Source organism: Sminthopsis crassicaudata, chromosome 1 (assembly GCF_048593235.1).
Source record: "Sminthopsis crassicaudata isolate SCR6 chromosome 1, ASM4859323v1, whole genome shotgun sequence".
NCBI classification, from domain to species: Eukaryota; Metazoa; Chordata; class Mammalia; order Dasyuromorphia; family Dasyuridae; genus Sminthopsis; species Sminthopsis crassicaudata.
This window is the reverse complement of record NC_133617.1, coordinates 488,621,545-488,648,771: the sequence shown is the minus strand read 5'-3', so window position 1 is coordinate 488,648,771 and position 27,227 is coordinate 488,621,545. Positions and strand designations below refer to the sequence as shown.

Below are 27,227 nucleotides of genomic sequence, written 5' to 3'. Positions count from 1 at the left end.
AATGTTTAGGTTGACATACCTCCCCAGTCCATAACTTACTAAAACAAAACTAATTCTAGGCCAAATCAACACTAAAGCAGCCAAGTACCTCCTGGGTTCCAAAATGACCAATACAGTATATTTTTAAAACAAGGAGTCAGATACTTGGCCCATAGAAACCCAGCAAACTAGAACAAAATAATGGTAGGATTAACTCATTTCTTTCTGGGCCAGGCAAAAAACCCTAGCAACACAATTACAAGAAAGAAGTATAGCACAAACAATTCAAAATACCAATTTTTCTTTGAATTTGAAAGGCATTACAATGAGTCAAGTTCATTTATCTCACAAAAAGACAGGGCATGGTGGCCTAAAGTAATTCACAAAGTGAATTCACAAATGTGAATTTGTATTCACATACATAGATGTTTGTATTCTATACATTAAAAGAATAAACTAGTGTCCAAAAAGCACGGAGGTTATTAATCACTCTTATTTCAACATGTCTAAAATTTGTTGGGAGACAGACCCAGCTTCATGTGCTCTTGCTTCTCTCACCTGTTCCAAAATATGGGTCTGCTTGTTGGCCACAGCTTCTTCTTCTTCTTCAGGGGCAGAAGGCACAGGTGGGACAGGGACAGCTGGCTCTTCCAAGGGCATGTCAAATAACTCACGAATTGTCTGCTGTTGATGACAAAGGGGAAGAAGGACCAAAATCAACGAATAAGTCTATGAAGGTGAAGGGTCTAAGAGTAGGGAATGTGTTAGGGTTCCATCAGCTGAAGCATTCTGGTTGGGAAAAAAAAAGTCTGAAATCTTGAAAAGATTAATCTTTGATGCCTCTAAGGTTCAAAGGGACTGTTTAGGTGTGTAGGAGGTTATTACAGCAGGAATAGAATGTCTGGATGAATACCTGTTTAAAATAGGCTGTGGTGAAGTTGCCGCCCTCTATAGCCATATCCCCCAGCATTCGCTTCTGATTGGCCTTCTTCAGAATGTTCTCCTCCACGGTCCGTTCACTGATAAGCCTGAGGATTGGGTGAGAACTATTTCCTTAACAGAACCAAGGAGGGTTAGAAGCCTGTGTAGCCAGAGATGAGGCAGCTCACAAAGTGGACTGTGGGTATGCAGGAGACAATTACCTGTAGATATGCACATCTCGGGTCTGGCCAATGCGGTGGCAGCGGTCCTGGGCCTGAGCATCCATGGTGGGGTTCCAATCGCTGTCATAAAAGATGACTGTGTCTGCTCCAGTCAAGTTCACCCCCACACCCCCACTTCGTGTTGACAGTATGAAGCAGAAGATTCGTTTGTCTGCATTGAACCGTTCCATCAAAGCCTGGGGGAAAGGGTGTAGAATCAGAGTCAAGAGGTAGAGCAAATAAGTGCCCATAAAACAAGCAGCACGGAGGCAGAATTCTGCCTTTTCTGGGAGTCAAAGGGTCTAGGAAGGGGGGAGATGGGAGGCAGGGAAAAAGGTCACAAAGACCTAAGAAAGGTAAGGGGCTTTAGGATCACAAAGAATGGAGAGGAGACTTTGAAGATGCAAGGCACTTTAGGGCTGAAGGATGACAGGGACCCCTGGGTCACCTGTCTTTGTTCAACACGGGTAGAACCATCCAGCCGCAGGTAGAGGTGGCCATGGTAGGTAAGGAACTGCTCCAATACGTCCAACATTCGAGTCATCTGGGTGAAGATGAGCACTCGGTGTGCCCCAGCCTTGAGCCGCCTTAGCAACACTGCAAGTGTCTGCAGCTTTCCTGAGGAAACATGAGGGCAGAAGCACAATGAGGAGTTGGGGCTGGGTATGTAAAAGACAATATATATTCTATACTGTATTCTAAGACAGTAATAAGATCATGGGTTAAACGTACAGTGGAATTGGGTCATAAGTAAGGCTTCTGAGATGAAGTCTCCCCCGTCTCTACCACTGTTTCTCCAAAGAGTGATCAAAAATTGTCCAGGAGTGGCAGATAGAGATTACCAATTTCTTTATACAAGAATTTCACTAACCTGATCCCTCCCTGAGCAACAATTTTAAACTTTACCCAAAGGCCCATCAGGCAACAGGGTATAGAATATGTAATGGGAATTGCCAGGAAATTATAGACCAAAAAATTTCTCACCATGTGTTGATTTGCTGACTAAATGGTTACAAAAAAAGGCTTTTTATGTGTGTCTGAGATGTGAGGGAGAGGAAAAGGAAGAAGTTAGAGGGTAATGAGAATGATTTCTAAAAGAAAATAGCATTACAAAATACATGGAGAACTAAAGGAAGCTCAGAAGGGGACACAGACAAACAGGGCAGCTTTGTTACTATGATGTTAAATTTAATATGCAATTTTAAAAATTTGATTTTTAAACTACAAATAAATTGTAGTTTCAGTTTGCTTTTCTTTGTTTTACTGGTGTTTAAGTTAAATAATTTCAATTTAAAAAGAATTTCACAAGTAGAGATCTTGGTATGTATTCACTGAGAGAGCTTACATAACAAACCATTCCATTTTTTATCAACTCTATTAAAAAAATTATTGCTTCTAAATGGGCTGAAATCTATTTCCTAATTTTTACCAATTGATCCTTATTTCTTATCAATACCCTTCAAATATTTAACAATAACAACCACATACCCAATTTTTTTCTTTCCAGGTTAAATGTTTCTAGTTCATTCAACTATTATGCATACTAATGGGGCGATCATTATCTGCATGTGTTTCAGCTTTTTCTAAGTTCTTCTTAAAACACAGCAAAATATTTCTAATGTGGTCCAATACAGATTACAGTTGGACCACTACCTCACTTGGTTTGTGTACTATACCTTTAAAAATTACATTAACTTAACTGAAATACACAAAACAGTGCTGAATGATAGAGTTCATGGGTGACTCAAAATCCTCAAATCTTTTTCATATTAACTGTCATTAAGCCTGATATCCCCTCAGCTTATACATGTGTGGATGATTTGCTTAAAAGTAAAAATACAATAAGGGAGAGAACCTAGAGCTCAAAAATCTTAAAATGAAATGTAAAAAAAAAAAAAAAAAAAAAAAAAAAAAGTTTTGAATATAAGTAGGGGAAAATATTACTATTTTTTAAAAAGTAAAGACACTGTTCACTATTAAATGTCTTTTCCCCTCTCTTCAACTTTCAGAAACCTAGCATACTCATTCCATCTGTCAGCTATACCTCCCAATTTTGCATCATTTAAAAATATTATAAGCATACCTTCTATTCAAATTTTCATTCAATTCAATATGGCCTCAAGGCACACAACTAAAGACTCTTCTACGTTGACATCAATCATTTATTCAAAAATTTTAAGGGTTCTTTGATCACTTATGAATCAATCCAGCTATCATCCAGCTAGCTCACTTTCTTTATCCTGTCCATAATACAAGTGAACCACCTAATGGGAAATTCAGATACACCATGTCACACAGAATGCCCTACATTGCTTAGGAGGCTTTAGTAATTCTGTCAAAAAGGAAATAGTTTCACGACTTGTTTTTAATATATTTATCCTCTTTTCATGAACCTACCACAGTCATACTGGATAAGCCGCAGATCAGGGAACTGTGTTCTCATATTGCAGACAATGCGGTGCAAAGGCCGAGCCCGGGGCCAAAGTTCACAAGCCAGGTGCTCCTTGAAGGCTGCCTGGCGTGGAGCCAGCCAAGGAGGTGGGTGGCAGGCATGCAGAGATGGGGCAGGAGCCTCCACAGGAGGCATGACAAAGATGAACCTGTGGGAAAAGAGACAAGGAACTGGAGCTTCCAGAGGCCTCCTTTACCTTGCCCTCTGCAAATCATCCATACAAATCATAGTACCAGCTTTTCAACCTCATATCACTGACTTTTTCCCCTCCATATGCCAGTATCAAATCCAGCTAACCTCTCAATTATTTCTGCCAATTGGTCAAGACGCTGCTGGGGAAACAACACAGCCTGGTGGGCAGCCTCAGTATAAGTCCAAAAGGCAGGATGGCTGGGGCCAGGGACAGAGGGTCCAACTGGGCTGGCGAGGGGTTGGTGCAAAGAACAGAATTCCAGCACTTCAGTCCCATACACAGGCGCCAGTGCTCCATGGGCCTCACTCAGCTGAAAGAGTCGTTCTAGGCGTTCTGCCCGTTGTCGCTTCCGTTTTTCCTCCAGAGAATCCTGGGGATGGGATAAGCACAGAGAAGCAAATGAATGCTTTGAGATCTTAAGACTCTGCTGACCTTTTGTGGCAAGTACTCTTATTTTGAACAAGTAGACGTTGCTAATATACTAAATAAATGTAATTTATTATAAGAATACCAGGGGAATACACATGGGAGTCAAAATTATTAAGTAATAAATATATATATTTTAAAAAAATAATAATAAAATAAAAGATGCTTCCCAAATAACAATCCCTCTTCCAGGTTATCTCCTAAAAAAGGACACTTTTAAAAGGATTTCCTGTTAAGACTTAACCCTCCAGGATATCCCTGGATAGACTGATTATTTTCTCAGAGAATCTAACACTTCTTCAAGCAACTGAATTTTGTACAAAAATAGCTAATCAAATCTGAAGTGGGGTTTTTGCTGAGGGGAAGGATGGAGTGAAGTAGTTAATTAGACACAAAACTAGGTTATAAAACCTGAGGAAATAACTTAGCCCTATTGGAATCTTTACCCAGGTTTTTAGATTGATGAAGATCTTAAGGTCATCACATTCCAAATCCTTGTCTTCAGGCAAAACTTGTATTTAATGGGAAGGAAAGGAACAGTCCAGTCTCTCCCCTATTCAATTTTTCTTTTTTTGGGGGGGTGGGAAGCAATGAGGGTTAAGTGATTTGCTCAGTCACATAGCTTGTAATTGTCTAGTGCCTAATGCTGCATTTGAACTCAGATCCTCCTATATTCAAGGCCGGTGCTTTATTCACTGCACTACCTACCTGCCCTTCTCCCCTATTCTTATCTTCCCACTTTCAACCTAACTTTCTAATTGTTATCCTTTCCAGTTCTTCGAGTGTTTAACTCAGAATATGTGACTTCTCCTGGTAAAAGGATCTAGAAACAACAGAAATAAGAAAGGAATGGACAATGATGGGACAGGGAAAGAAAAAAACAAGTCAGAGATTTTGTCAAAATAACACTCAAGTTTCCGCGCTGCTTCTCCTGCTTTCTAGTCTAAGAGCTTGAGGGAAACAGAAAGGGAAAAGATGGGATTATTAGACAAGTAGCTGGAAGGGACATAATAGCAGAAAGCTAGGAGTCTGCATGCCAATAAAATTCAGAGTCTGTGTTAACACTAATGTGCCAGTTGCCAAACCCAAACCTCCCATATTTTCCTTTCATAATTCTTTAGGAACAGGAGAGGCAAAGGATGGTTCAGGGTGGCCTGGAAGGGGAAAGGCAATGTCTGTTTGGCAGTATTTGGAGATATGGTGACTCCAGCCAGCAGAGAAATGAGAGGTACAGAGTGAAGGGGGAGGAATGGGAAGTTTAAGAAGTGTCTTAGAGAAAGGTCTGAGTCCATCAGGGACTTTTCCATCCCAGGCTATGGATTCCATTAAACTGGAGATATGTAGAAAATGAGAATTCCACAAAATTTCAGCACTCACACAATATCATACATCCTGTGAGTGACTTATTAAAGCTGGTCAGGCTCTAAACCATACCTCTCTAGTTTCATCATAGGGAATAACTAGACAGGAGAGTTATCTGTTAATTATTTCCTTAAAGATCTCCAGGAATGGAGCCACCAAAAATTCCCTAAAACTATTCAAATGTCTCATTGCTTTCTAAGAAGTCTGAATACCTGATGTTGGTTTACATGTTCAACAAAAGATTCTCCCTGCGTTTTCCTTAAGGGGTTTAATCAAGCGACTGTCCCATTTCAAATCAGTCCTTCTTCCATGAAATCAAAAACTTACCAGATAGAAGGGAGAGCGGGGTGGTGGAGGTGGCTGGCGTCGGGGCCGGGCTCCAGAGAATGAGGTAGCCGGAAGGGGGGGACTGGGGGGGCCTGAACGAAGCATCAGAGTGTCAGGCTCATCCTTGGGAGCTGGCAGCCGAGAAACCATACTGACTTGTGAGGAAGCTGGGCCTGAAGTTGGAGCCAGGAGGGAAGATGGTAGAGGGGCCGAAGATATTGTCTGTGCTGGGGCCAGCGTCAGTGTCTGGCTTGGAGTTGGGCCCAGAGGGGGCACTGAAACTTGGGCCGGGGTCAGGTTCAGTGTCTGAGCTGGAGCCAAAGTCAGTGCATGAGTTGGAGCTGATCCCAGTGGGGAAGCTGGAGCCAGAGACAGAGTTTGAGCTGGAGATGGACCCAAAGATGGAGTGGGAGCCAGAGAGAGTGCCTGAGCTGGACCCCAATGAAGGTACTGGGGCCAGAGAAAGAGTCTGAGTAGGACCCAAGGGGGAACTTGGAGCCAAAGCAAGTGTCTGAGCTGGAGATGGACCCAGAGGAGTTGCAGGAGCCAATGAAAGTGTCTGAGCTGGAGATGGACCCAGTGGTGTTGTGGGTGCCAATGAGAGGGTCTGAACTGGATTTGGACCCAAGGGAGACACTGGAGCCAATGAGAGAGTCTGAGCTGGAGATGGACCTAGAGGGGGCACTGGACCCAGAGAAAGTGTCTGAGCAGAAGAGCTAAGGGGTGGTGCTAAAGCTGGGGCTAGGGTCAGAGTCTGGGTAGAAGGTGGGCCTACTGAAGGTGTTGGGACTATAGCTGGTACCAGAGTCTGAGTTGATGATGGAGCCAGGACTGGAGTTGGAGCTGGCACCAAGGATGGGGTTGAAGTTAAGGTAGATGCTGGAACTGATGATGGAGCCAAAACTGGAACTGGAGTTGGTGATGGAACCAGGACAGGAGCAGGACTTGGTGATGGAGCCAGGACTGGAATGGAAACTGGTGACGGAAGTGGAGATGAAGCCAGGATTGCTGTTGGTGGGACTGGCCCTGGAGTCAGTGAAGAAGTCAGAGCCTGAGGTGCTGTAGATGATGGAGTCAGGATGGGAGCCTGAGTTGAAGCTGGGGCTGATATTGTTGCAACAGAGGAAGCCAAAGCTGAAGCAGGAACCATGACTGGTGTAGGTGCTGGAGCTCCAGTCTGATTAGGACTTTGCACATTTGTAGAAGATGATGCCAGAGTCGGAGGGTGGACTGGTGCAGGTGAAGGAGTTGTACTCAGACCCAGTGTCAAGGCTGGAGCTGATGAGGCAACTCCTACTGGTGGTGCCTGGGCTGAAGAAGCAGGCGTAGAGACAGCAGAGGCTGGGGTTGAAGCTGAAACAGGAAGCGGAGCTAAGACAGGGAGTGAAGATGAGTTAGGGTTGGAGAGTGGAGCTGAGATTGGAATAGGGAGTGAAGTAGAACCTGAAATGGGAAGGGGAGATGAGACAGGACCAGTAAGAGGAGATGAGACTGGGATGGGTAGTGGAGACAAGATAGGACTAGAGAGAGGAGATGAGCTTGAGCCAGGAAGTGAGGTTGAGACTGGAAGGGATGATGATGAGATGGGAACAGGAGCAGAGCCAGGAACTGAGGCTGTGGAGAAGAAGTAAAAGAATTAGTCCAGAAGTCTACTCTCTCACTCTGCCCCTAATTCCCTGCTATTTCCAAATAACAGTTTAACTATTTGCTTTCCAGAAAAGAGTCATAACCATGCTTTTCCACATTACAGGTGTATCAGGCAACTCACTATAATTAAAATTATAGAATGTTAGATGGAACTGGAAGGAATTTTTAAAATCACTTAGTTCAACCTATTTATTACACCAAGAATATGGAGGCCTGAAGGGGATTTAGGACTTGCCCAAACTTAGTTAAATAATGACAGAACAAAAAAATAGAATCCTCAGGACTCCTGACTCCAGATTGTTCTCCTTAAAGACTCTTTGATGTTCTTAATTCCCCAAACTCTGGATAAACATCTCAGAATAAGGACAGGACAGGTGTAATCCCCAGAATCCAGGGAGATTCAGTTTAAGGGATCCAGCATGCATATAATTATTACTTGAAGAGTACAGGAGGGACTTGGATTGTTAAGGATTTCCAGGGCAATCCAAAATCTGACTGAGAGAACTGGCTTAGTGTAATGGTCACAATCACAGAAGCAGAAATGGAATCTTGGTTCAATCTTACACTGTAACATTTGTGTGTAACACTGGGCAAGGCCTTTAATATCCCTAGGACTCCGTCTCCTTTGTAACAGAGAAATAATCCTTGCCTACTTATCTCACAAAACTATTGAGGAAAAGCATACTAATGGTCTGCAAATATGATTTTTAAAAAATAATTAGATTCAAGGAATGCATTCATCATGATACTTTTAAACATAACATACCCTATATGTTCTGCCAGCCCTGAACTACTTCTGGGCTTGGTTGGATCTCAGCAAAGACCTTAAATATTCCAGGTTTTGAGACTTACCAGTTGTCTCTGGTGAAGGACTATGCAATAGCCTGAGCAAGGGCCTGACCAGTGTAGGCAGGGGGCCACGGGCAGGGCCCAGTGTAGGAGCAGGTAGCCGGCCAGAGGGAAGCGTAGGTCGTGGGGTTAGTAGCGATGGAAGTCCCGAGCTGGGAGGCCGGGGTGGAGGGGCCAGCTGGGGTGAAGGACCCAATCCATCCCTTGGGGCCTGACGCACTACAATCTTCACCACTCCCGAGCTGTTCACCATGGCTGGAGGCACTACAAGAAGAAGCCATGTTGAGAAGAAACCAGAAAATGAACAAAGTACTGAGTGAAAAGGACTGATGACAAGACATCTGAGCTACTGCAGGGGAAAGCAGCATTACGGGAATGCAATATGGGATGGACAAAATCAGGACTGGGAGTGGACAGACAAAAACTTAGGGGATGCCTGGAGGGGCCAAGGCTGGCATGGGGATGAAGATGAAGCTAAGAGCCTCACCCTGGTTGGCAGCAAGCGGGAGGCTGAGACCAGTAGGGGCAGGGGTGGTGCTGGGGGTCGAAGAAGGCAGCACAGAGACAGGGGTGGGGCCAGGGGTCGGGGCCACTGCCTGGATGAAAGCCACATGGGCAGGCTGGTTGATGATTTGGTGCTGCCCCCCCTGCTGACACCAGGTGCACCACGTTCCCTGGGTTAGGTAAAGAGAGAAAGAAAGAGAAAGGAGAAAAATAGGGAGAGAAGAAGAAAAGGAAGGAGAGAAGTAGAGGAGGAAGGAGAGAGATAAAGAGGGAGAAGAGAGAAAGAAAGAGGAAAGAGAAAGTGAGAGCAAGAGAGAAAGAAACAGGGCAGGGGCAGCTGTCAACTGGGGAAAGCAGGGGTGATGGTGAAAATAAGGGGAAAAAATAGAGAAAGAGGGCATACCTCCCCATATTGGGTCTTTTTCTTCCTTTTTCAATGAAGACTTACTGAAAATCTACTCCCCTCAATGCCACCCACCCTAGGCTGCCTACTATACATGGAAGGAGACACAATGAGATTGAAATTCAAAAAGGAAGAAAAGCAGAGACAAGGAGGAAAAGGTAGAGGGGCAGGACAGGGGATGGGTTTTTACCTACTTTGCAGCGGGCGGGGCTGCCCCACAGCAAGTTGGCGCACCTGGGCACCAGTCAAAGTCAACTTGTTGCCCTGGATCTGGAAGGTGAGGGGTTTACTGCCCCCTGTACTGGCCACTGGCCGCTGTGCTAAGGAGGCCAACTGCCCGATGCTCACCACTTCGCCGGCTAGGAGATAGCAAGAAAAAAAAGCTTGTTGCTTCTGGCATCTTCTTTCTATTAGCCACATCCCCTTGCTCACCGGACACACATCTTCTCGAGGTCCTATGCTATTTTTTGACATTCACTCATCAAAAAACTCACCCTTATCCTGAAAAATTCCATTCTTCCAGCCTGCCTCCCATTTCCCTCTTTCTAGCATTCTTAAATTCCTCTTTCTTGGGGATTGAACAAGGTTTTTCCCTCTGAAGTCCTTGCTCTCAAGCTCCCTCTCTCCCCTCCCCCCTATCCCTGAGTCACACCAAATTGCTCCAAGACTCACAAGGCAGGCGTGCTTGCATGTCAGGGGAGAGGATGAGGCGCTGAGGCCCAGGAGCTGGAGGAGTTGCAGCTGGGAAGGCATAGCCAGGAGGCACCGTCAGGGGTTTTAACAAACTGGATGAGCCAGGTGGAGCAGAGGGGCTCAGGCGCACTGGGGCAGGTGGAGATGGCTTCAAGGGCAAGGCCGGGGTGGGGGGCCGTGGGGTTCCACCTAACACCCCCAGAGGGGGTGGCAGCACTGTGGACACAAAGTAGGGAACCATCAGCATCTTGTGTGGTCTAAAGGCTTAGGCTGGTCCCATTAACCTCCGTGGTTTCTTTCACCCCAACCAAACCACTCTTTATTCCCTTTTCCTGACCATTTCCTCAAGCTTTTTGCGCTCTCTACTTTCTCAGACCCAAGCAGAACTTTGGAACTATCCCAGCACCTAGGATCCTTTGTAACTCACCCTGGGGGAGGGAACCACTGTTTGGCTGCAGAGGGGGTAGCAGGACTGGGCCAGGAGGCCGAGATGCTGGGCTAAGTGGAGCCCCAGGGGATGAAGATGACACCAACAGTGGAGCTGGCAGCACTGGAGGAGTTGGGCCAGGGGTGAGTTGGGCTGTATGCTCAGGGCCTGGAGGAGGTCGGGTTGGGGCAGGACTCAAGGGTGTCCGTGGGTTGTTCACCACAACTACTGTCCGGCCTTCTGGCTTTGGCACTGGCTGCAGCATCCTATCATAGAGAAAAACCAAAGAAAAATAGAGGGGTAAGGCAAAAAGTGAGAGAAATTATACATTCAAAGGAGAGAAAAAAAAGGAGACAAAGATGGGAACAGATTTGAGGAAATTCAGACAAGACTCAGAAAAGGTAGATAAAAGTGAAAAAAGAAACAATTTTAGACCAAATTAACCCATAATTACTTTCCTACTTTTAAATTTCTCTACATCCTGTTCCCTACCAACATTCAGAACAATATTTTAAATAACCATTACTTATTCTTTCTCCCATATCATTCCACTAAACACCATTCATAACTACTCCATTTCTCCTCTGATTTCCCATTTACTTATTCATCATCCCTAGTACCTGTTAACCTTCATCTTTACAGGCTTGGGACGGGGAGGGGATCCGGAGCAGTGGCCACCTCCAATAGTATCCGGCGAGAGAGGCGATGCCGGGGCAGAAATGTGTCAGCCTCATAACGAGATACTCGGCCCTCTAGCCCAATCAGGTCAAACCGGCCCATGTCCACCCGCTGTCATCAGAGGAGCCAAAGAAAGACAGGTTAAGTTAAAATCCAATAAAAGTGAGTAGAAACTAGTGTGCAGAGAGATGAGGTGGGGCAATCAGCACAGGAAGGGAGGGGAAAAATTCCCCCAGTCACAAACTCAGAAAATTAATATTGGGTAAATATATGGGTAATATATGGTAAAGTGAATATTAATGACTAAAAAAAAAAAAAAAAAAAAAAAAAAAAAAAAATCGGGGAAAGTCACTTACTTGCAAGGGATGGATGTCTGTGGCTTGAAGCACCAGTGAAGCAGTGCTAAAGCAGATGCCAGGAGTGATGAAAGGAGAAGTCACAGGACGTGGATCAAACAAGTTAGGGTGGTTGCACACCTTACGAAGCTGCATCAGAATGTTGATGACGCTCATGAAGTGACCAGTAGCAAGAGTCTCCTTGGTACTGTCAGAAAAAAAAGAGAAAAACATGGGTAAGGTTCCAGAAATTTCCTCGTACAGCTACTTGGACAAAAACTCTTTACTTGGAAGTCTAGCACCTATGCTTATGACCTTGGAGAGAGACTCACGTAGCCTGTGCCATGAAGTCATCATAAAGACAGCGCTGTCGCTTTGATAGACGGCAACGAATTACATGTTCATACTTCTTGGGCATCTGCTTTTCAACATCCACCTTGACTCGGCGCAGTAAAAAAGGCCGGAGGACCTTGGGTCAAATAAGCAGGAATTAGGAATGTGAAAACTATTATGGGAAAAACCTAGAAACCACTCTACATCGAAAGGCTCATTTTGGCCAAGTTTCACCTAAAATCATCATGCCTTCTTCATGTTACGCCCATACCATCTTGCCAAATGAAGGGAGGGAAACTGCTTCTAATTAGTAGCTGTGTTCCTGTTTTTAGATGCTTTCTGGATATGTTCCCAACCCTTGAAAATCTTAATCTCAACACCTTGAAATATTACTTAACAGAAATGTTAATTATAGAAAGAGTATTAGACACAATCTAATTAAACTCCTTTGTTTTATGAAATAAATTAAGGCCCAAACAATTCAGATGACTTGTCTGAAGTGGCACATTGGGTCTTCTATCAAGTTCAGACCAACTTTTCCACTACATTTTATTCTACCTCTAGTAGTGATTTTTACACGAATCTAAATATATGCTAATTTTCTTTTAAATTTTACTGTTTTGTTTGTACATAATAGAAACTTCCTAACAAATCTTAAAAACAATCCTCCTTACAAAGTTTGGTCCCTGAGAAAGTTGGTCCATTTATAACACACACAAAAAAAGAGATGTACCCTTTAATTTTTGTCAGTATGGTCAAAAAAAAAAAAAAAAAAAAAAAAAAAAAGCATAATTATAAAATTAATAAAATTTAAAAAAAAATTTTGTCAGTATGGAATAAATATTGACTATTCTACTGAGCAGAGCATTGTAGTCTTTCCACACTGACTATATTTTAATTTACTCTTCTTTCCTCTTACCTTGTGAAGCCTTTTGACTAATCCCTCATTGTACTCCTGACTGCCTTCAATCATGCCAGTCAAGGGATTAGAAAACCATTCTTTGAATTCTCGGTGGGATTGGAAGACATGGGGCATCAGGAAGTGCATCAGGGACCACAGTTCCATAAGGCTATTCTGAAGTGGTGTCCCGGTCAACAGCAGACGGCGCTGGCTACAGGAAAACACAAAACAAAGAACAAAAAGGTCATGGTTAAGACCTTGGAGGTTCAACCTATTTTCCTAGGACTTTCTCTCAGAATTCAGGTAGATGGTTAGGCTGTTTTTGTCAGATCTTGAGACTTTCCCTATATTTTCCCATCTTCACCTGTTGAAGTTAAGTAAAGACTGCCATCGCTGAGACTTGAAGTTTTTGATATTTTGTGCCTCATCTAAGATGAGGTATCGCCAGTTCTTTCGGCGGAAGGCCTGGTGGTCCTGCAGCACCAGCTTGTAAGATGTGATACAAACGTGGAAGGCATTGGGCTTAGTCCAGCCCTATGAGACCAGAAAAGAAAAAAAGAAAAATTAAAAAAAAAAAAAAAGGAGGGAGAGAGAGAGAGAGATGAATATAGAATAAGAGGGTAAAACAATAGGAAAGGAATAAAGAAAAGGCCATCTAGAGATTAAGGATAGATTAGAAGAAAAAGTTTTTTGACATGAGAAGAGGTGGGGGAAAAAAAAAAAAAAAAAAAAAAAAAGAGATCCATAGAAGGAAGAGAGCAAGAAGAGGCCATCAAGGGAGCCAGAATCAAAGAATCAATACAGATCAGAGGTGATCAAATAAGAGTGGCAAAAGTCTTAACCTGCCGCTTGAGCTTCCTTTCTTTTTGAGCTCCATAGTAAGTGAGGATTTTAAAGCTGGGGCACCATCGCTTTAGTTCCATTTCCCAGTTCAACATCACACTGGTGGGGACAATGATCAAATGAGGACCCCAGTTACCTATTTGACAATAAGGGGAGAAGATCAGAGATGAGGCAATGAAGTTTAAAAGTCCATTCCAGGCTTCCCCAATGAAACCCTCCATCAAGCCTGTTGCCTTTTTGTCCAAAGTCCTGCTAGATAACACAATTTCCCAGTTTCTATCCTCCTTTCCAGATATCAGTCACACAGCAACTAGTCTTGCTTTCAAGCACCAGATTATCAATCCCAGTAGTATTGTGATTTTCATTTCTCAGTCAGATGGATAACCAAGTTTCTGATTAAATAGTCTGAATAGTTATCATCCACGTTCAAATTTTTCATTTCCTAACCCTACCTGGGACTCCCACCCAATGACTTAAGAACTGCTCTCAAGGAAGTTGTATGGGGCCTGAAGGAAAACAAAATCCCCAGATGTAGAGTCTTTTCTAGGGTTACCCTTTTCACAGGCCAGGTGAGCCAGCAGGGAGATAGTCTGGATAGTCTTCCCCAGACCCATCTCATCAGCAAGGATGCCATTGAGCTTCTTCTCATACATAGTAACTAGCCAGTCCAGCCCAATATGTTGGTATTCACGTAATTGGCCCCGAAGCAGAAGAGGGATTGGCGTCTTCACCTGATACAGAAGGAAAAGAGAGAAGGGATAACTTTGGAAAATGGCTAGAGCAAACATTTTGAGTTGAAATAAATGTAAGTTGTGGCTAAGAGAAATAGAAGACATAGGCAGGCATAGATGAGTGAGGACAAAGATGGGATCAGTGGATACCTGGGTGGTGGCCAGGGTGTAGCCCTTGGGTTGAAGGCTCTCAGCAGCAGCAGCAATATCAGTTATCTCCTTCTTAGGGCCAAGTGATGGAGGAGGCCCTGGGGCAGCAGGGCCACTGTCTCTTTTGACTTCACTCCTTTCTTCATCCTGGGCCAGAAGATATTCTACTCCAAAGTCATCATCTTCCTCCTCCTCCTGTTCATCTGCTCGGTTTCTAGGCTGGGCCTCCTCAGATTGCTCAGACACTTCTGACTCTGATTCCTCTGAGTCTGAATTCTCGCTTGCCTCTTCTTCCTCTGAAACATTCTCCTCTTCCTCCTCCATTGCTTCCTCAGTTGATTCTGCATAGATAGGGACAGGGATCAGAGCTCCTCACACATAATCCCCAATTACAACTGGTCCTTTCCCAGTTCAAAACCAGGATTCCTCAATCCCCACATACCGGACTGACTGCTACTATTCTCATGGGGATGCTCTTCCTCTTCCTGATCTTGTTCAGATTCAGAGCTGGTACCATCGTCTTCATCTTCCTCATCTTCACTACTCCCTGAGCCTGGGAATGAAGCATCTGAAGCATAGGCCCCGGCATACTGTTGCAGTAACTCTTCCACTGAAAGCTCTCCTAGAGGACACACTGGGATCAGCTTGCTATCTCCTCTCCAACATCCCTGTTGTCTCAGCCTATTTTGCCCCACAAATGCTACAGCCATTGATTTAGACTGGGCACAGATGGAGGGCTGAAGGGTTTGCTTTCAGCACCAGCTACCAAATCCTTGCCCCAGAACTGGGGTGGACCTGTGAAAGTGCTATATTCCCAGAAGTAATCTTGTCAACTTCTACAACATCCTGTTACTAGTTCTCTCACCTTCTCGGGCCAATTCACTGAGCTCCGTGGCATGGTCTACCTCCCCTGCCAGTTGTTCTTCAGCAGCTATTGTATCCTCTTCATCCTCCGCTAGGGAAGAAAGCAAACAAAATCAAAGGTGGAGAGAAGTTATATACACTAACCAAGGCAGAAAAAAAGATGATTTGAAAGACTAACCTTCATCCTCATCAGCTCGGAATTCCTCATCCTCCTCATCTGGATGCCACAACTGCTTGTTTCGCTGTGTGACAGGTATTGGGTGCCTTCTCTAAGGAGAAAATGTAGAGTGAGGAAATCAGTGTAGAAGCATAGGAAATAGATACTATTAGCTCAGACACCACAGAATGACCCCTAACCCTACTGTCTCCCAAGTTACTGTTGCCACAGGCATGACCAGGGCAAAAGAGTAATCAAGGGATTTTATTTTTAGCACCAGCTACCAAGTCTTAGCCCCATTGCCTAAAGGCAGACCTGTGGAAGTGCTAAACCTTAGAAAACCATTCCATGATAACATCAAAACACCTTCAATGCAGGCCCTAACTTTCTCCAAATCAGATATCAGAATAGGAATGACAGATTTCCAGTTGGAAGAAATTCTAATGGGAATCTACTCCGACTCATATCAGAAAATAAATTCTAAAATATATTTTTGAAAAACTAGTGAGTAGTCCCACTTTTTTCTGAGGCTAACTACTGGGAAGCAGCTTTTTATATGAAATCTAAATTGCTTTTTCAATTTTCACCAAACGGCCTAAAGACTACAAAGAAAAACTACTTCCAATCAACAGCTCTTCAAATACATTGTTACCATATCCCTTTTTTCTACTCTGCAGGATAAACACACCCCAATTTCTTTCAATTTTTTATGAATTTGAGGATCTTCTCCATCCTGGCAGTTTTTCTCTGGGTACTTTACATTACGCCAATAGCACTCCTAAAATAGGGAACCCAGGATTGAACCTAATGTTCTAGATATGATCTAATTAACCTAGACAAGAGTATTGCACTTTAACAAAATAGTCGAGTTGGTACCAGATTCCACTGGTCAAGTACCAATGACCACGGACAGATCGCATTTTTAGGCTCCGATTTGAAGTCTCTAATCCTTTCTTTTGTATGTGTGTCACCTTTTCTTTTCTTTTTTAATTGTAGCTCTTTATATGCAAAGAATATGCATGGATAATTTTTCAGAATTGACCCTTACTAAAACTTGTTTCAATGTTTCCCCTCCTTCCCTCCATCCCCTTCCTTAGATAGCAGGTAGTCCCATTCATGTTAAATATGTTAAAGTATATGTTAAATAATACACACACACACACACACACAGGGTTATCTTGTTGCACAAGATTTAGAAAGAGGGTAAAATTAACCTGAGAAGAAAAAACAAAAATGCAAGCAAACAGCAACAGAAATGGGGGAAATGTTATGTTGTGGTCCATACTCATTTCCCAGTGTTTTTTCTCTGGGTGTAGCTGGTTCTGTTCATTACAGATCAATTGGAACTGATTTGGATCCTCTTATTGTTGAAGATAGCCACATCTGTCAGAACTGATCACCATATAGTATTTTTGCTGAAGTGTATAATGATCTCCTGGTTCTGGTCATTTCCCTCAGCATCAGTTCATGTAAGTCTCTCCAAGCCTCTCTGTAGTCATCCTGCTGGTTATTTCTTACAGAACAATAATATTCCATAACATTCATATACCACAATTTATTCAGCTATTCTCCAATTGATGAGCATCCACTCAGTTTCCAGTTTCCTGCCACTACGAAAAGGGCTGCCACAAACATTTTTGCACATACAGATCCCTTTTCCTTAATATCTCTTTGGAATATAAGCCCAATAGTAACACTGCTGGGCCAAAGGGTATGAACAGTTTGTAATTTTTTGAGTATGGTTTCAAATTGTTTTCTAGAATGGTTGGATTTGTTCACAACTCCACCAACAATGCATCAGTGTCCCAGTTTTCCTGCACCCCCTCCAACATTCGTCATTATCTTTTCCTGTCATTTTAGCCAATCTGACAGGTGTGTAGTGGTATCTCAGAGTTGTCTTAATTTGCATTTCTCTGATCAGTAGTGATTTGGAACACTCTTTCATATGATTAGAAATAGCTTTAATTACTTCATCTGAAAATTGTCTGTTCATAGCCTTTGACCACTTATCAACTGGAGAATGGCTTGACTCTAATCCTTTCCAAACCAATGACAGACCTAAAATTCATCCATCTTCTCTACCCTGCCCTTTTTCTTGTACCTTTGGACCTGGGTGAGATTCCTCTTCTTCACCATCCTCCTCTAGGACCTCTTGGGAGTCACCATCACTTGAGGAAGGGACCTGACTGGGACTGGAAGGTGCAACCAATAGCTGGGGTGGCAAAGAACGTAGTAGTTCTTCCAAGGGCAGTTCTCCCTCACGACGAAGCAGTTCAATCTCACGTCTCTGAGTCTCTGCATCATTACCCTCTTGCTGTTCCTCTACCTCAATTGTTTCTTCATCATCTTCTTCTTCTTCTTGTGGCTGAAAGTCCCCATCTAGAACATAAAAAACAAGCTCAGAACTGTAAGTTAACTAAGTCAACCACAGGTTTGGGCTGTTCTGAGGAACATAGGAAAGTAAACTGATTCAAGAGCACTCACCTTCATCATCAAGCTGGAGGAGAACAGGAGGTGGAGGACTAGAAGCAGCTGAACCAGTATGAGAAGAACCAAGGCCAGGGGAAGAACCAGCTTTGTTTGGAGTTGGGGTGAGGGGCTGATTGAGGCTCTGGCTCAGCAAATCGGAATACTTCTCTGTTTGGCCCACAATAAAGTCAAGTTGAAGGTCTAGGGCTTTTTTTCGCTTTTCCTCTAGTCTAGATTGCTGTTTGAACTGTACCACCTATGAAAATCAGGGAAGAAATCTAGGTCAGAACTACTATACAATATGATCTCTCAAGACAGAGCCTGTGTTCCTTCTATAAGCTGTCTACTTTTTGCCTGTCACTCAGTACCAGCAGGATCCATGTGCATTACAAAAATGAAATGTTATTCCTGATGTTAAGGTGGCTCTTCTTGCCAAGGCCAACCTTTCTATATGTGCTTTCAATCTGACAGTTCTGATTCCAGCCCGGTCCTCAGCCAGATCCAAGGAAGCAATTCCTATGGAGAAGAGTTCAGTTATTCCCAACAACTGAAATCTAACTGCTACACAAAGGGCATGGAAGCCATCCTATCTGAAGCATTGGGGCACATGGGGGAGAGGCAGGAGGCAACATGTTTTAGGCAAGTCAGACCATTACCATCTGGCTAGCCATCTTCCCTTAAACCTGATGGAGACAAATGGGAATCCTGAATCCAAGAACCTTGCAATGGTACCTTTCAGTGGCCTTGGTACCTTAGAAACCATCGTCATCATCCTAGCCTATGGAGATATAGTCCGATAACTGTTCCTGTAAGTATTATACTCACAACTACACTAAAGACCCAGAAAGGAAAGTTCTTGGCTCTATCAAATAGTTTAATACCAGAAACTGTTATGATTTTGTCAGTGGAAATTATATCAAAGGAGGAGCATTAACATGTTTCACTACTGCACCCAAAGGATCACTTGATTTTTCCATCTGATCTGCAGCCAAAATCTTCCATTTGTGTACTCTCTCTCTAATTAGAATGTGAGCTCCTTGAGAGCAGGGACTCTCTTGTTTTTCTATTTGTAATGCTTAGCACATTTAAATACTTTCTACATAGTAAATGCTTAACAAATATTTCATTCAGTTTCAAATTCCTTCCTGTCTTCTTTGCCACATTGTTCTCCTCTACTGACACCTCCAAAAAATCCTTAATGCTTCCCTTCCCAAGTGAGTATTTTAGTTACCTATAAATATATCCAAGTCTCCTCATCCTTAAAGATCATAATCATCCCTGAAACCATCACCCTATTATTTATTTTTTTTTAATTAAAGCTTTTTATTTACAAAAACATATGCATGGGTAATTTTTCAACACTGACCCTTGTAAAACTTTCTATTCCAAATTTCTCCTTTCTCCCTTCCACGCCCCCTCCCCTAGATGACAGGTAGTCCAATATAAGTTAAATATGTTAAAATACATGTTAAATCCAATACGCGTATATATATTTCTACAGTTATCTTGATGCATAAGAAAAATTGGATCTAGAAAGAAAAAAAATCCTGAGAAGGAAAACAAAATGCAAACAACAACATAAAGAGTGAGAATGCTATGTTGTGGTCCATACTCATTTCCCACAGTCCTCTCTCTGGGTGTAGATAGCTCTCTTCATCACTGAACAATTGGAACTGATTTGGATCCTCTCATTGTTGAAGAGAACCATATCCATCAGAATTGATCATTGTATAGTCTTGCTGCCGTGCACAATGATCTCCTGGTTCTGCTCATTTCACTTATCATCAGTTCATGTAAGTCTGTCCAGGCTTCTCTGGAATCATCCTGCTGATCATTTCTTACAGAACAATAATATCTGATAATATTCATATACCACAATTTACACAGTCATTCTCCAATTGATGGACATCCATTCAGTTTCCCAGTTTCTAGCCACTACAAAAAGGGCTGCCACACACATTTCTGCACATGCGGATCCCTTCTCCTCCTTCAAAATCTCTTTGGGATATAAGCTTAGTACAAACACTGCTGTATCAAAGGATATGCTCAGTTTGATAACTTTTTGAGCATAGTTCTAAATTGCTCTCCAGAATGGTTAGATCCATTCACAGATCCACCAACAAATGTATCAGTGTCCCAGTTTTCCCACATTCTCTCATCATCTTTTCCTGTCAACTTAGCCAATCTGAGAGATATGTAGTGGGGTCTCAGAGTTGTCTTAATTTGCATTTCTCTGATCAATAGATATTTGGAGCACCTTTTCATATAACTAGAAAGTTTCAATTTCTTCATTTGAAAATTGTTTATGTCCTTTGACCATTTATTTATTGGAGATGGCTTAAATTCTTACAAATTTGATCTACATCTTAAATATTATGTATATAAGATAAATCTTATAAATTTCAGTTAATTTTCTATATTTTAGAAATGAGGAGTTTATCAGAACCTTTGAATTTAAAGATGTTTTCCCAGTTTATTGCTTCCCTTCTAATCTTGTCTGCATTAGTTTTGTTTGTACAAAAGTTTTTTAATGTAACATAACAAAATTATCTATTTTGTGATCAATAATGGTCTCTAGTTCTTCTTTGGTCACAAATTCCTTCTTCTCCACAGATCTGAGAGGTAAATTATCCTATATTCGTCTAAATTATGTATATATTCTTTATGTCTAGATCTTCAACCCATTTCAAACTTATCTTGGTATATGGCGTTAGGTGTAGGTCAATGCCTAATTTCTGCTATACTAGTTTCCAATTTTCCCAGCAGTTTTTGTCAAATAGTGAATTCTTATCCCAAAAGCTGGGGTCTTTGGGTTTGTCAAACATTAAACTACTATAGTCATTGACTATTTTGTCCCATGAACCTAACCTGTTCCACTGATACACTACTCTTGTTTCTTAGCCAGTACCAAATGATTTTGATGACCACTACTTTATATATCACCCTATATTTCTCAAGCAAAAACTAGATAAAAGCCATCCACACTTGCAGCTTCTTTCTCTTCTTTCACTTTCTTTTGAATACTTTGCAACATGGGTTTCAGTCTGAATATTTCATTTAAACTTTCTCTCCAAAGTTAGCAATGACTTTCTTAAATGCTAAATATGGTGGCATTTTTTACAGCCTTCATTATTTCTGATATTGACACTCTAGATTATTACTCTTTCTCCAAACTCTCTTCTAGCATACATTCTCATTTCTAGATTTTTGTGACAGTGCTCTTAGTTCTCTTTATGCTTTTTTGACTACTCTAATTTAGTCTCTTCTAATCATCTATATCAAGATTATCTAATGATGGGCACACCCCAAGACTCTGTCTTAAGCAACCATTGTGTCTATTGGAATTTCTAAATTGGATGTTTTGTTAGTATCTCAAAAATCATCGAGTCCAAAGAGAATTCATGATCATCTTTCCCACCCTTTTTCACAACCTTCCCATTACCAGCTGAGAGTATCACCATCCTACTTATTCAGGCTCTCATTCTTTATGTCATCTTTGATTCCTTACTTCCAAGCATCCTTTCAGCTATGATATAATTTAGTTCCTACTGTCAAACCTGTTCCTTTTACTACATTCAGTCACCACTCTTGTGAGGGCTTACTGTCCTAGTTACTGCAATAGTCTTCTGGTGAACCTGCTTCTATTTTTCCTTATTCTACTTCAACCTCCATACAGTTGCCAAAGTGATTTTTTTTTAAAAGCACAGATATCACCACAGAGAGTCCCACTAGTTAATAAACTCTAATGACTTTAGGATCATCCAAGGATTAAGTATAAAATCGTCTATTAGACTTTAAAGTCTTTCACAATGGGGTAGCTCGGTGGCACAGTGGATAGAGCACCATCCTTGAAGTCAGGAGAACCTGAGTTCAAAATCTGGTCTCAGACACTTAACACATGATAGCTGTGTGACCCAGGGCAAGTCACTTAACCCCAATTGCCTCAGCAAAAAACCAAAAAACCAAAAAAAAAAAAAAAAAACAACAACAACAACAACAACAAAATTTTTCACAAATTGGCTCAACATACCTTTCCAGACATTACATAGAATTCTTTTCAATACATTCTTGAGTGTAAACCTTACATATTACAATCTATTTTCCACCTCTCTGCTTTTGCTCTAGTTGTCCCTAATGCTTGAAATGCATTGCTCCTTTACTGCTGAGAATACCTGGTTTCCTTCCACCTTCCAAATAAAACTCTTCCTGATCCTCACAGCTGCCAGAACCTATTTCCAAACATAACCCCCGATAGCCTTGTATTTATTTTGTATATACCTACATATGTACATCTCCCAATAAAATGTAAACTTCCTAAAAGGAGGAACTGTTTCAATTTTGTCTTTATGTCTTCAGTGCCTAATTTATAAAGTAAGTATTTTAAAATTTATTGATTAGTAGTAGTCTTAAAAATGGACTAGTGTAGGCAAACGGTTCTCTTCCATATTCATATAGGTAGAAACTTTCTGGCCATCCAAATATACAGCCATGTCCAAACACATTCCCATTTCCTCAAACTCCTACCTTCTCCACATTGCTCCAGAACTGCTTGACTTCCTTGGCAATGGATGAAGCAATCCGTCGTAATTTGGCCTGCTCTTCCCGCTTGGCCCGTTCTTCCTTTTGTCGCTGCTCCTCATGATGACGTATTACCATCCGAACTACCTAGTGGAAGAAGTATATAAAATTGAGAGTAAAAGTAGAAACTTGTCCCCCGTGTTTCTTCATTCTCTTTTCCACAGAAGAAAATGGGAAAATGAGAGACTTTGGTGGCCAAAATATAAATATCTATAAACATCAAAACTTACTTCTTCAACATTCCCAAAGGCTCTATGATTCTAGCCTTTTTTTTTTTTTTTTTTTCAACCTACTTTAAGTGGTCTTGTGGACGACTTCTACTTAAACATTTCTTCTTTTCTTTTTTGGGGCAAGGCAATTGGGGGAAAGTGACTTGCCCAGGGTCAGAGAGCTAGTGTCAAGCACCTGGAGACCAATTTGAACTCAGATACTCCTGATGCCAGGGCTGGTGCTCTATCCATTGTAACACCTAACTTTCACTTAAATGAAACATTTTCTGAGCATGATATTCAGTCTGAAGAATGGGAAAAAGGGATGTCTACCTTACGAGCCACACCCCTTTTCCAGCGTCGTTCCTGAGCAAAGTCAGCAGATAGCCACTGCATTTCTTCACACAAGTAGTCCCAGTGACCCTTGGGTCTGGCTGGTTCAGGTACCTTGGGCAGTCGTCTTAGTGACCAGAAGCCCTCTTTCCGAAGCTCTGCAATTCTTGTTTCTATCTCTGCTTCCTGGTAGGGATAAAAAAGCAGAGACCAATAGCTCCCAACAATAATCATTCCACAGAAATGCACAAGATGACTAAATGTATCAAATGATGTGTTCCCAAAGACACAGGGATAGACTTATTCTTACTCTGTCCTTGCTCTAAAGAACTTGAAAATATTGCCCTGGGTTTCCCTCCTTGTTGCCTACACCTTTCTTGAGAAAAATTAACCAAGGAAGTCTTAGCTCAGGGGAGAAAACACCTAATGACAGAAAAGAGAACTTCAAGATGGAGGAAGAGATACCAAGAAAGCAAAAAGCAAAAGCTAGATAATGACTGTGAAGATGAGAAAAGACAAATAGACTCTAGAAGTAGAGGAGAAAAGAAATGGATAAATAGAATAGACGTAGCTATGTCTATAGTAAGAAGGTTCCCAAAGAAGATTTTCTGATCCTCAAGGGCAGGTAAGAAAGGGGAAAGAAGTGGAGGGACAGGGGGAAGAAGAAGGTGGCTTGAAAATACATACATGCTTAGCCTGTTCAGCAATTTCAGCGTGGCTTTTCTCCCATTTAGGACCCTTACTGGCTGGGTCAGCAGGCTGGGGTATGCCAAGTCCAACCAGTGGCACAGAGGAGACATCAGGAGGGCCAGGAGGGCCATCCAAGGAAGAGTCCTGGGCTAGACGTTGGGGAGATATCCCACCTGCCCCACTGGAGGCTGGAGAGTCAGTTGAGGCTGGGGACACAGGATTGCTTCCTGTCATGCTGTCTGATACCATCTGCTAAGGAAGAGGAAGACAAATGAGTAGATTCTTATGTATACCATAAACCACGAAGAACATACTAGATTTCTTGCCTTTCTCCCTAGGAAATACTATACTTCCTACCAAAGAATAATGACTCACTTCAACAAACTTATGCTATATGCAAGGATCTATACCAGGCAATATGGCCACATAAATACAAAATCATTCTTATTCTCAAGGAGTTTACATTTTGTTGGGGGACAGAACACACAGAGAAATATTCCAAGCCAATCTGAAGAGGGAAAATATTTTCAGTGTTCATTTTCTTCTCAAAAGGAAACCATTCTATCCTAACTCTCATTTTCCCCCATCTTAGAACTATAATTCCTGATGGGAGAAAAACCTCTCCCTCTCATACCTCTGTCTGGAGTACTGGAAGTTGAGGGTGGGCAGGAGAGGGGCTACTTTGCATTGTCCCACTCCTGGGCTCCACGTAGGATGCCTGGAGGATGACGGTATCTTCGTCACCACTGCTGCTAGCCGAGGGGCTGGCGTCCGGCTGCAGGGCATGCTGGGAACTGGCCTCATTCTGGGCCACCGGCCACCGGGACCCACTGTCCAGGGCCCGGGGCCCCCCAGGGCGTCCCAGCCTCCGTTCAGGTCCACTGGCCTCTGGAGTACCTGCTTCAAAATGAATGGGAAAGATAGAAGGATCACAGCCATCTCCTGGGACAAAAGGAGTATAAAGAAACCCCATTACTCCCAATTTCTAAAAACCAGAGTAGAAAGCCACTTTATTTGACAATGTTTTCATTCAAAGTACTAGAGTTTACATTGTCCCCTTACTAGTGAAACCAAACTCTTCACAAAAAGCACATTAAAATATTAGGAGCCCAGAATTCATGCCCTCAACTAGTGTTTATAGATGCCTTAAACTCTTCCCTGTTAATTTTCTTTTTAAAGGCTCTTCTCTCTCTCACCTGTGTGAGCTGAGACCACACCCGCCGTGAAAGTCTGCACTTCCACGGTGCCGCTGTACCAAAGGAGAGCACACCTACAAAGAGGGGAGAGAAAAGAATCATAAACTTTGAGGAACTTCTTTCTTATAAATTCATGTATTTGACACTATCTGCTTTTGAATTTTTCAATGTTTCCTAATTTAACAGAAAAGAAAAAGATTCCAATAAGAGCATTAAGGAAGAAAGTTTTTATGTTCCAGAGAAGAGTAAGCAAAAGCATGTACTATGGAAATAGAATTCATTCAGGGAATAGGAACAAGTTTCTGCCACCCAAGGAAGGGTGGGGAAGCAGGGAGGGAAAGATATAGTACAGTAAAAGAAAGCTTTAAAAATCCTGTACTGTTTGTTTAAGGAAAAGAAGCGAATCAGTGGACCTTATGAAAGTGAAGGTTCTTGCATACAGAAAAGATAAACACAAGAGGTACAAAGATGACTTTTCTGACTTCTACAGTCAAGGAAAGGCCTCTGGAGTTCTCAGGCTTGTTCATAACAGAGACTAGCAGTTTTAACGACTGGGCTCCACAAATCCTTGACCAGATAGTTTCACAAATGCACATTCTTTACAGAAATGATTCCAGTAACAGAAGTCAGATTACAGTTCGATTCTGATGTGGAAAAGCCCTATACCCCAAGTTGTTAAGAGTTAACCTGGAAATGTTTCACCAAATTTTAAATCATTGCTATTACGATTCACTCCTCCTACCTCACCTTACCCCGAATCCTTGGCCACTAAGTCTTGGTTGACCTCTTTACCCCGACATATTGCAGTGCCTAACTACATATAGACCCCTATTTCACGCCCCCTCCCACCGTTCAGAGCTCTGACCCTTTCTGACCTCTGACTTCTTTAACCCACGTTACCACCCAACTCCTCCCACTTATTTGCCCCTCCCCAACTCCGCCTTTCCATCCAAGGTACGCGCACACGGGTCCGCGGAAGAAGAGGAGGGGTTCGGGGAAGGCGCGCACAAACACACAAACACACACAGCATACACACACACACACACACACACACGATTCCTCCCCCCCACACACACCCCAAGTTAGAACAGGCAGCGCTTGCGCGGCAGGGGGTGGGGAGACCTGGCAAGGTTGCCCAAGCCTAAGGGCTCCCGCCCAAATCAATCTTCGCACTGAGGGGAAGGGAAAGGCGGGGGAGGGGGCGGGGGGAGGTAGGAGGAACCCAGGATCGGGGAAAACAGTACTTCGTGCCCGGCCTAGCCTATCACTCTATTACATCGTGGGGAAATAAGTGGGGAAGGGAGAAAAACAGGTGAGCTTTAATAAGGCCCCCCCATCCACCCACCCTAGTGAAGAACCGGAGATGGGCACGCACAAATACTGCCCGACCCACGCTCCCTACCCACTCCCTTCCTGCGCGCTCTTAAAGGAAAGAGAACAGGGAGACAGGGCGAGAGGAGGGGTCACGGATACGCGCGGCCAAGAGCGCACCTGGATCTCGCGCTCGCCTCTCAGACTCGTTCACCCGTGCACGCGCGCGGAGAGCGGGAAAGGGGAGAGGATAAAACGCCGGTGCCCCTTTTGGCCCGTCTGGCCTCTCTGTCCCTCTCTATGGGCGCGCGCCGGCAGTCTCGCGCACTGGCCCCGGGGCCCGGCCGAAGATGCGCGCGCAGCAACCCGGGAAGGGGGGGAGGGAGGAGAGCAGAGATGCGCGCGCAATCATTCGTCGTCGAGAGGTGGGAGGGGGGAGGAGGGAGAGAGGGAGGGAGGGACGAGGGGAATCAGCCATCTTGTCTCCCTCTTCTTACCTGCGTCCTCGGGGGCGCGCGCGCCACCCCCCCGCCGAGAAAGGGGGGAGGGTTTCTCTCTCGTCGCGGCGGCCGCCCCAAGTCTCACTGGGCCTGCCAGTACTGCCGCTATCTCGTCTCTACCTCCACCTCTCTAGGCGCACAGATGTAGGAGGGCGGTGGGGGGGGAGGGGAGGTGCCACTCCCCGCGAACCGCCGCCGCCGCCACCGCCGCTCCAGAGGCCTCACCAAAATGGCCGCCGCCGCCTTCGGCCGCCACCACCACCACCACCACCACAGATCACTGCCGCTACAGCCGCCGCGGCCCGTCCTCTCGCGATAGATAGTGCGGGTGCGAGAGCAAAGGGGGAGGGAAAGGGAGGAGACGCGCGTGCCAGAAGGAGGTGTTGGCTTGTTGGCGCGCGAGGGTTCTTGGGAAGTGTAGTTTCCGCGCTGCGTGTCAAACCACACACACAAGAGTCTATTCCTTGACACAGAAATGAAAAGGTTAACTAAACTTTCTAGACAATCTTGGATTATACCTTTTCTTTCCAGCCTATTTCTAGTT

General features: G+C 43.4%; 2 protein-coding genes across 5 annotated transcripts in view; both read right to left on the bottom strand.

Annotated features, from left to right (window-relative positions):
* SRCAP (Snf2 related CREBBP activator protein) overlaps nt 1-26,951 on the bottom strand; it is a 30,559-nt gene extending 3,608 nt beyond the window's left edge. The window contains exons 1-28 of the mRNA XM_074281358.1: nt 26,681-26,951; nt 24,872-24,945; nt 24,310-24,575; nt 23,673-23,927; nt 22,986-23,171; nt 22,390-22,530; nt 17,881-18,121; nt 17,498-17,775; nt 15,418-15,508; nt 15,241-15,330; nt 14,818-14,997; nt 14,376-14,716; nt 14,048-14,225; nt 13,494-13,630; nt 13,016-13,185; nt 12,670-12,862; nt 11,750-11,886; nt 11,439-11,625; nt 11,042-11,193; nt 7,070-7,252; nt 6,657-7,015; nt 5,882-6,054; nt 3,871-4,136; nt 3,519-3,721; nt 1,570-1,739; nt 1,122-1,318; nt 893-1,007; nt 538-663 (exon numbers count right to left, since the gene is read on the bottom strand). Of these exons, the coding sequence (XP_074137459.1) occupies nt 538-663; nt 893-1,007; nt 1,122-1,318; nt 1,570-1,739; nt 3,519-3,721; nt 3,871-4,136; nt 5,882-6,054; nt 6,657-7,015; nt 7,070-7,252; nt 11,042-11,193; nt 11,439-11,625; nt 11,750-11,886; nt 12,670-12,862; nt 13,016-13,185; nt 13,494-13,630; nt 14,048-14,225; nt 14,376-14,716; nt 14,818-14,997; nt 15,241-15,330; nt 15,418-15,508; nt 17,498-17,775; nt 17,881-18,121; nt 22,390-22,530; nt 22,986-23,171; nt 23,673-23,927; nt 24,310-24,363 (4,803 nt within the window). The 5' untranslated portion in view covers nt 24,364-24,575; nt 24,872-24,945; nt 26,681-26,951. The remainder of the gene's footprint in view (nt 1-537; nt 664-892; nt 1,008-1,121; nt 1,319-1,569; nt 1,740-3,518; nt 3,722-3,870; nt 4,137-5,881; nt 6,055-6,656; nt 7,016-7,069; nt 7,253-11,041; nt 11,194-11,438; nt 11,626-11,749; nt 11,887-12,669; nt 12,863-13,015; nt 13,186-13,493; nt 13,631-14,047; nt 14,226-14,375; nt 14,717-14,817; nt 14,998-15,240; nt 15,331-15,417; nt 15,509-17,497; nt 17,776-17,880; nt 18,122-22,389; nt 22,531-22,985; nt 23,172-23,672; nt 23,928-24,309; nt 24,576-24,871; nt 24,946-26,680) is intronic.
* On the bottom strand, nt 7,358-11,162 carry LOC141550555 (helicase SRCAP-like). Of its 4 annotated transcripts, XM_074281341.1 has the most exons (6): nt 11,025-11,162; nt 10,405-10,670; nt 9,957-10,193; nt 9,475-9,643; nt 8,381-8,641; nt 7,358-7,495 (listed from the first exon to the last, which is right to left on the bottom strand). In XM_074281341.1, exons 1-5 carry the CDS (start codon nt 11,036-11,038, stop codon nt 8,401-8,403), a joined length of 927 nt encoding a protein of 308 aa, XP_074137442.1. In that variant the 5' UTR covers nt 11,039-11,162; the 3' UTR covers nt 7,358-7,495; nt 8,381-8,400. The 4 variants fall into 4 exon arrangements, with proteins under 4 accessions (XP_074137442.1, XP_074137441.1, XP_074137443.1 ...); XM_074281340.1 differs by lacking the exons at nt 7,358-7,495; nt 8,381-8,641 and adding an exon at nt 8,760-9,051; XM_074281342.1 differs by lacking the exons at nt 7,358-7,495; nt 8,381-8,641 and adding an exon at nt 8,846-9,051 and having other exon boundaries at nt 9,479-9,643.
* Nucleotides 26,952-27,227: the final 276 nt, after the last annotated feature.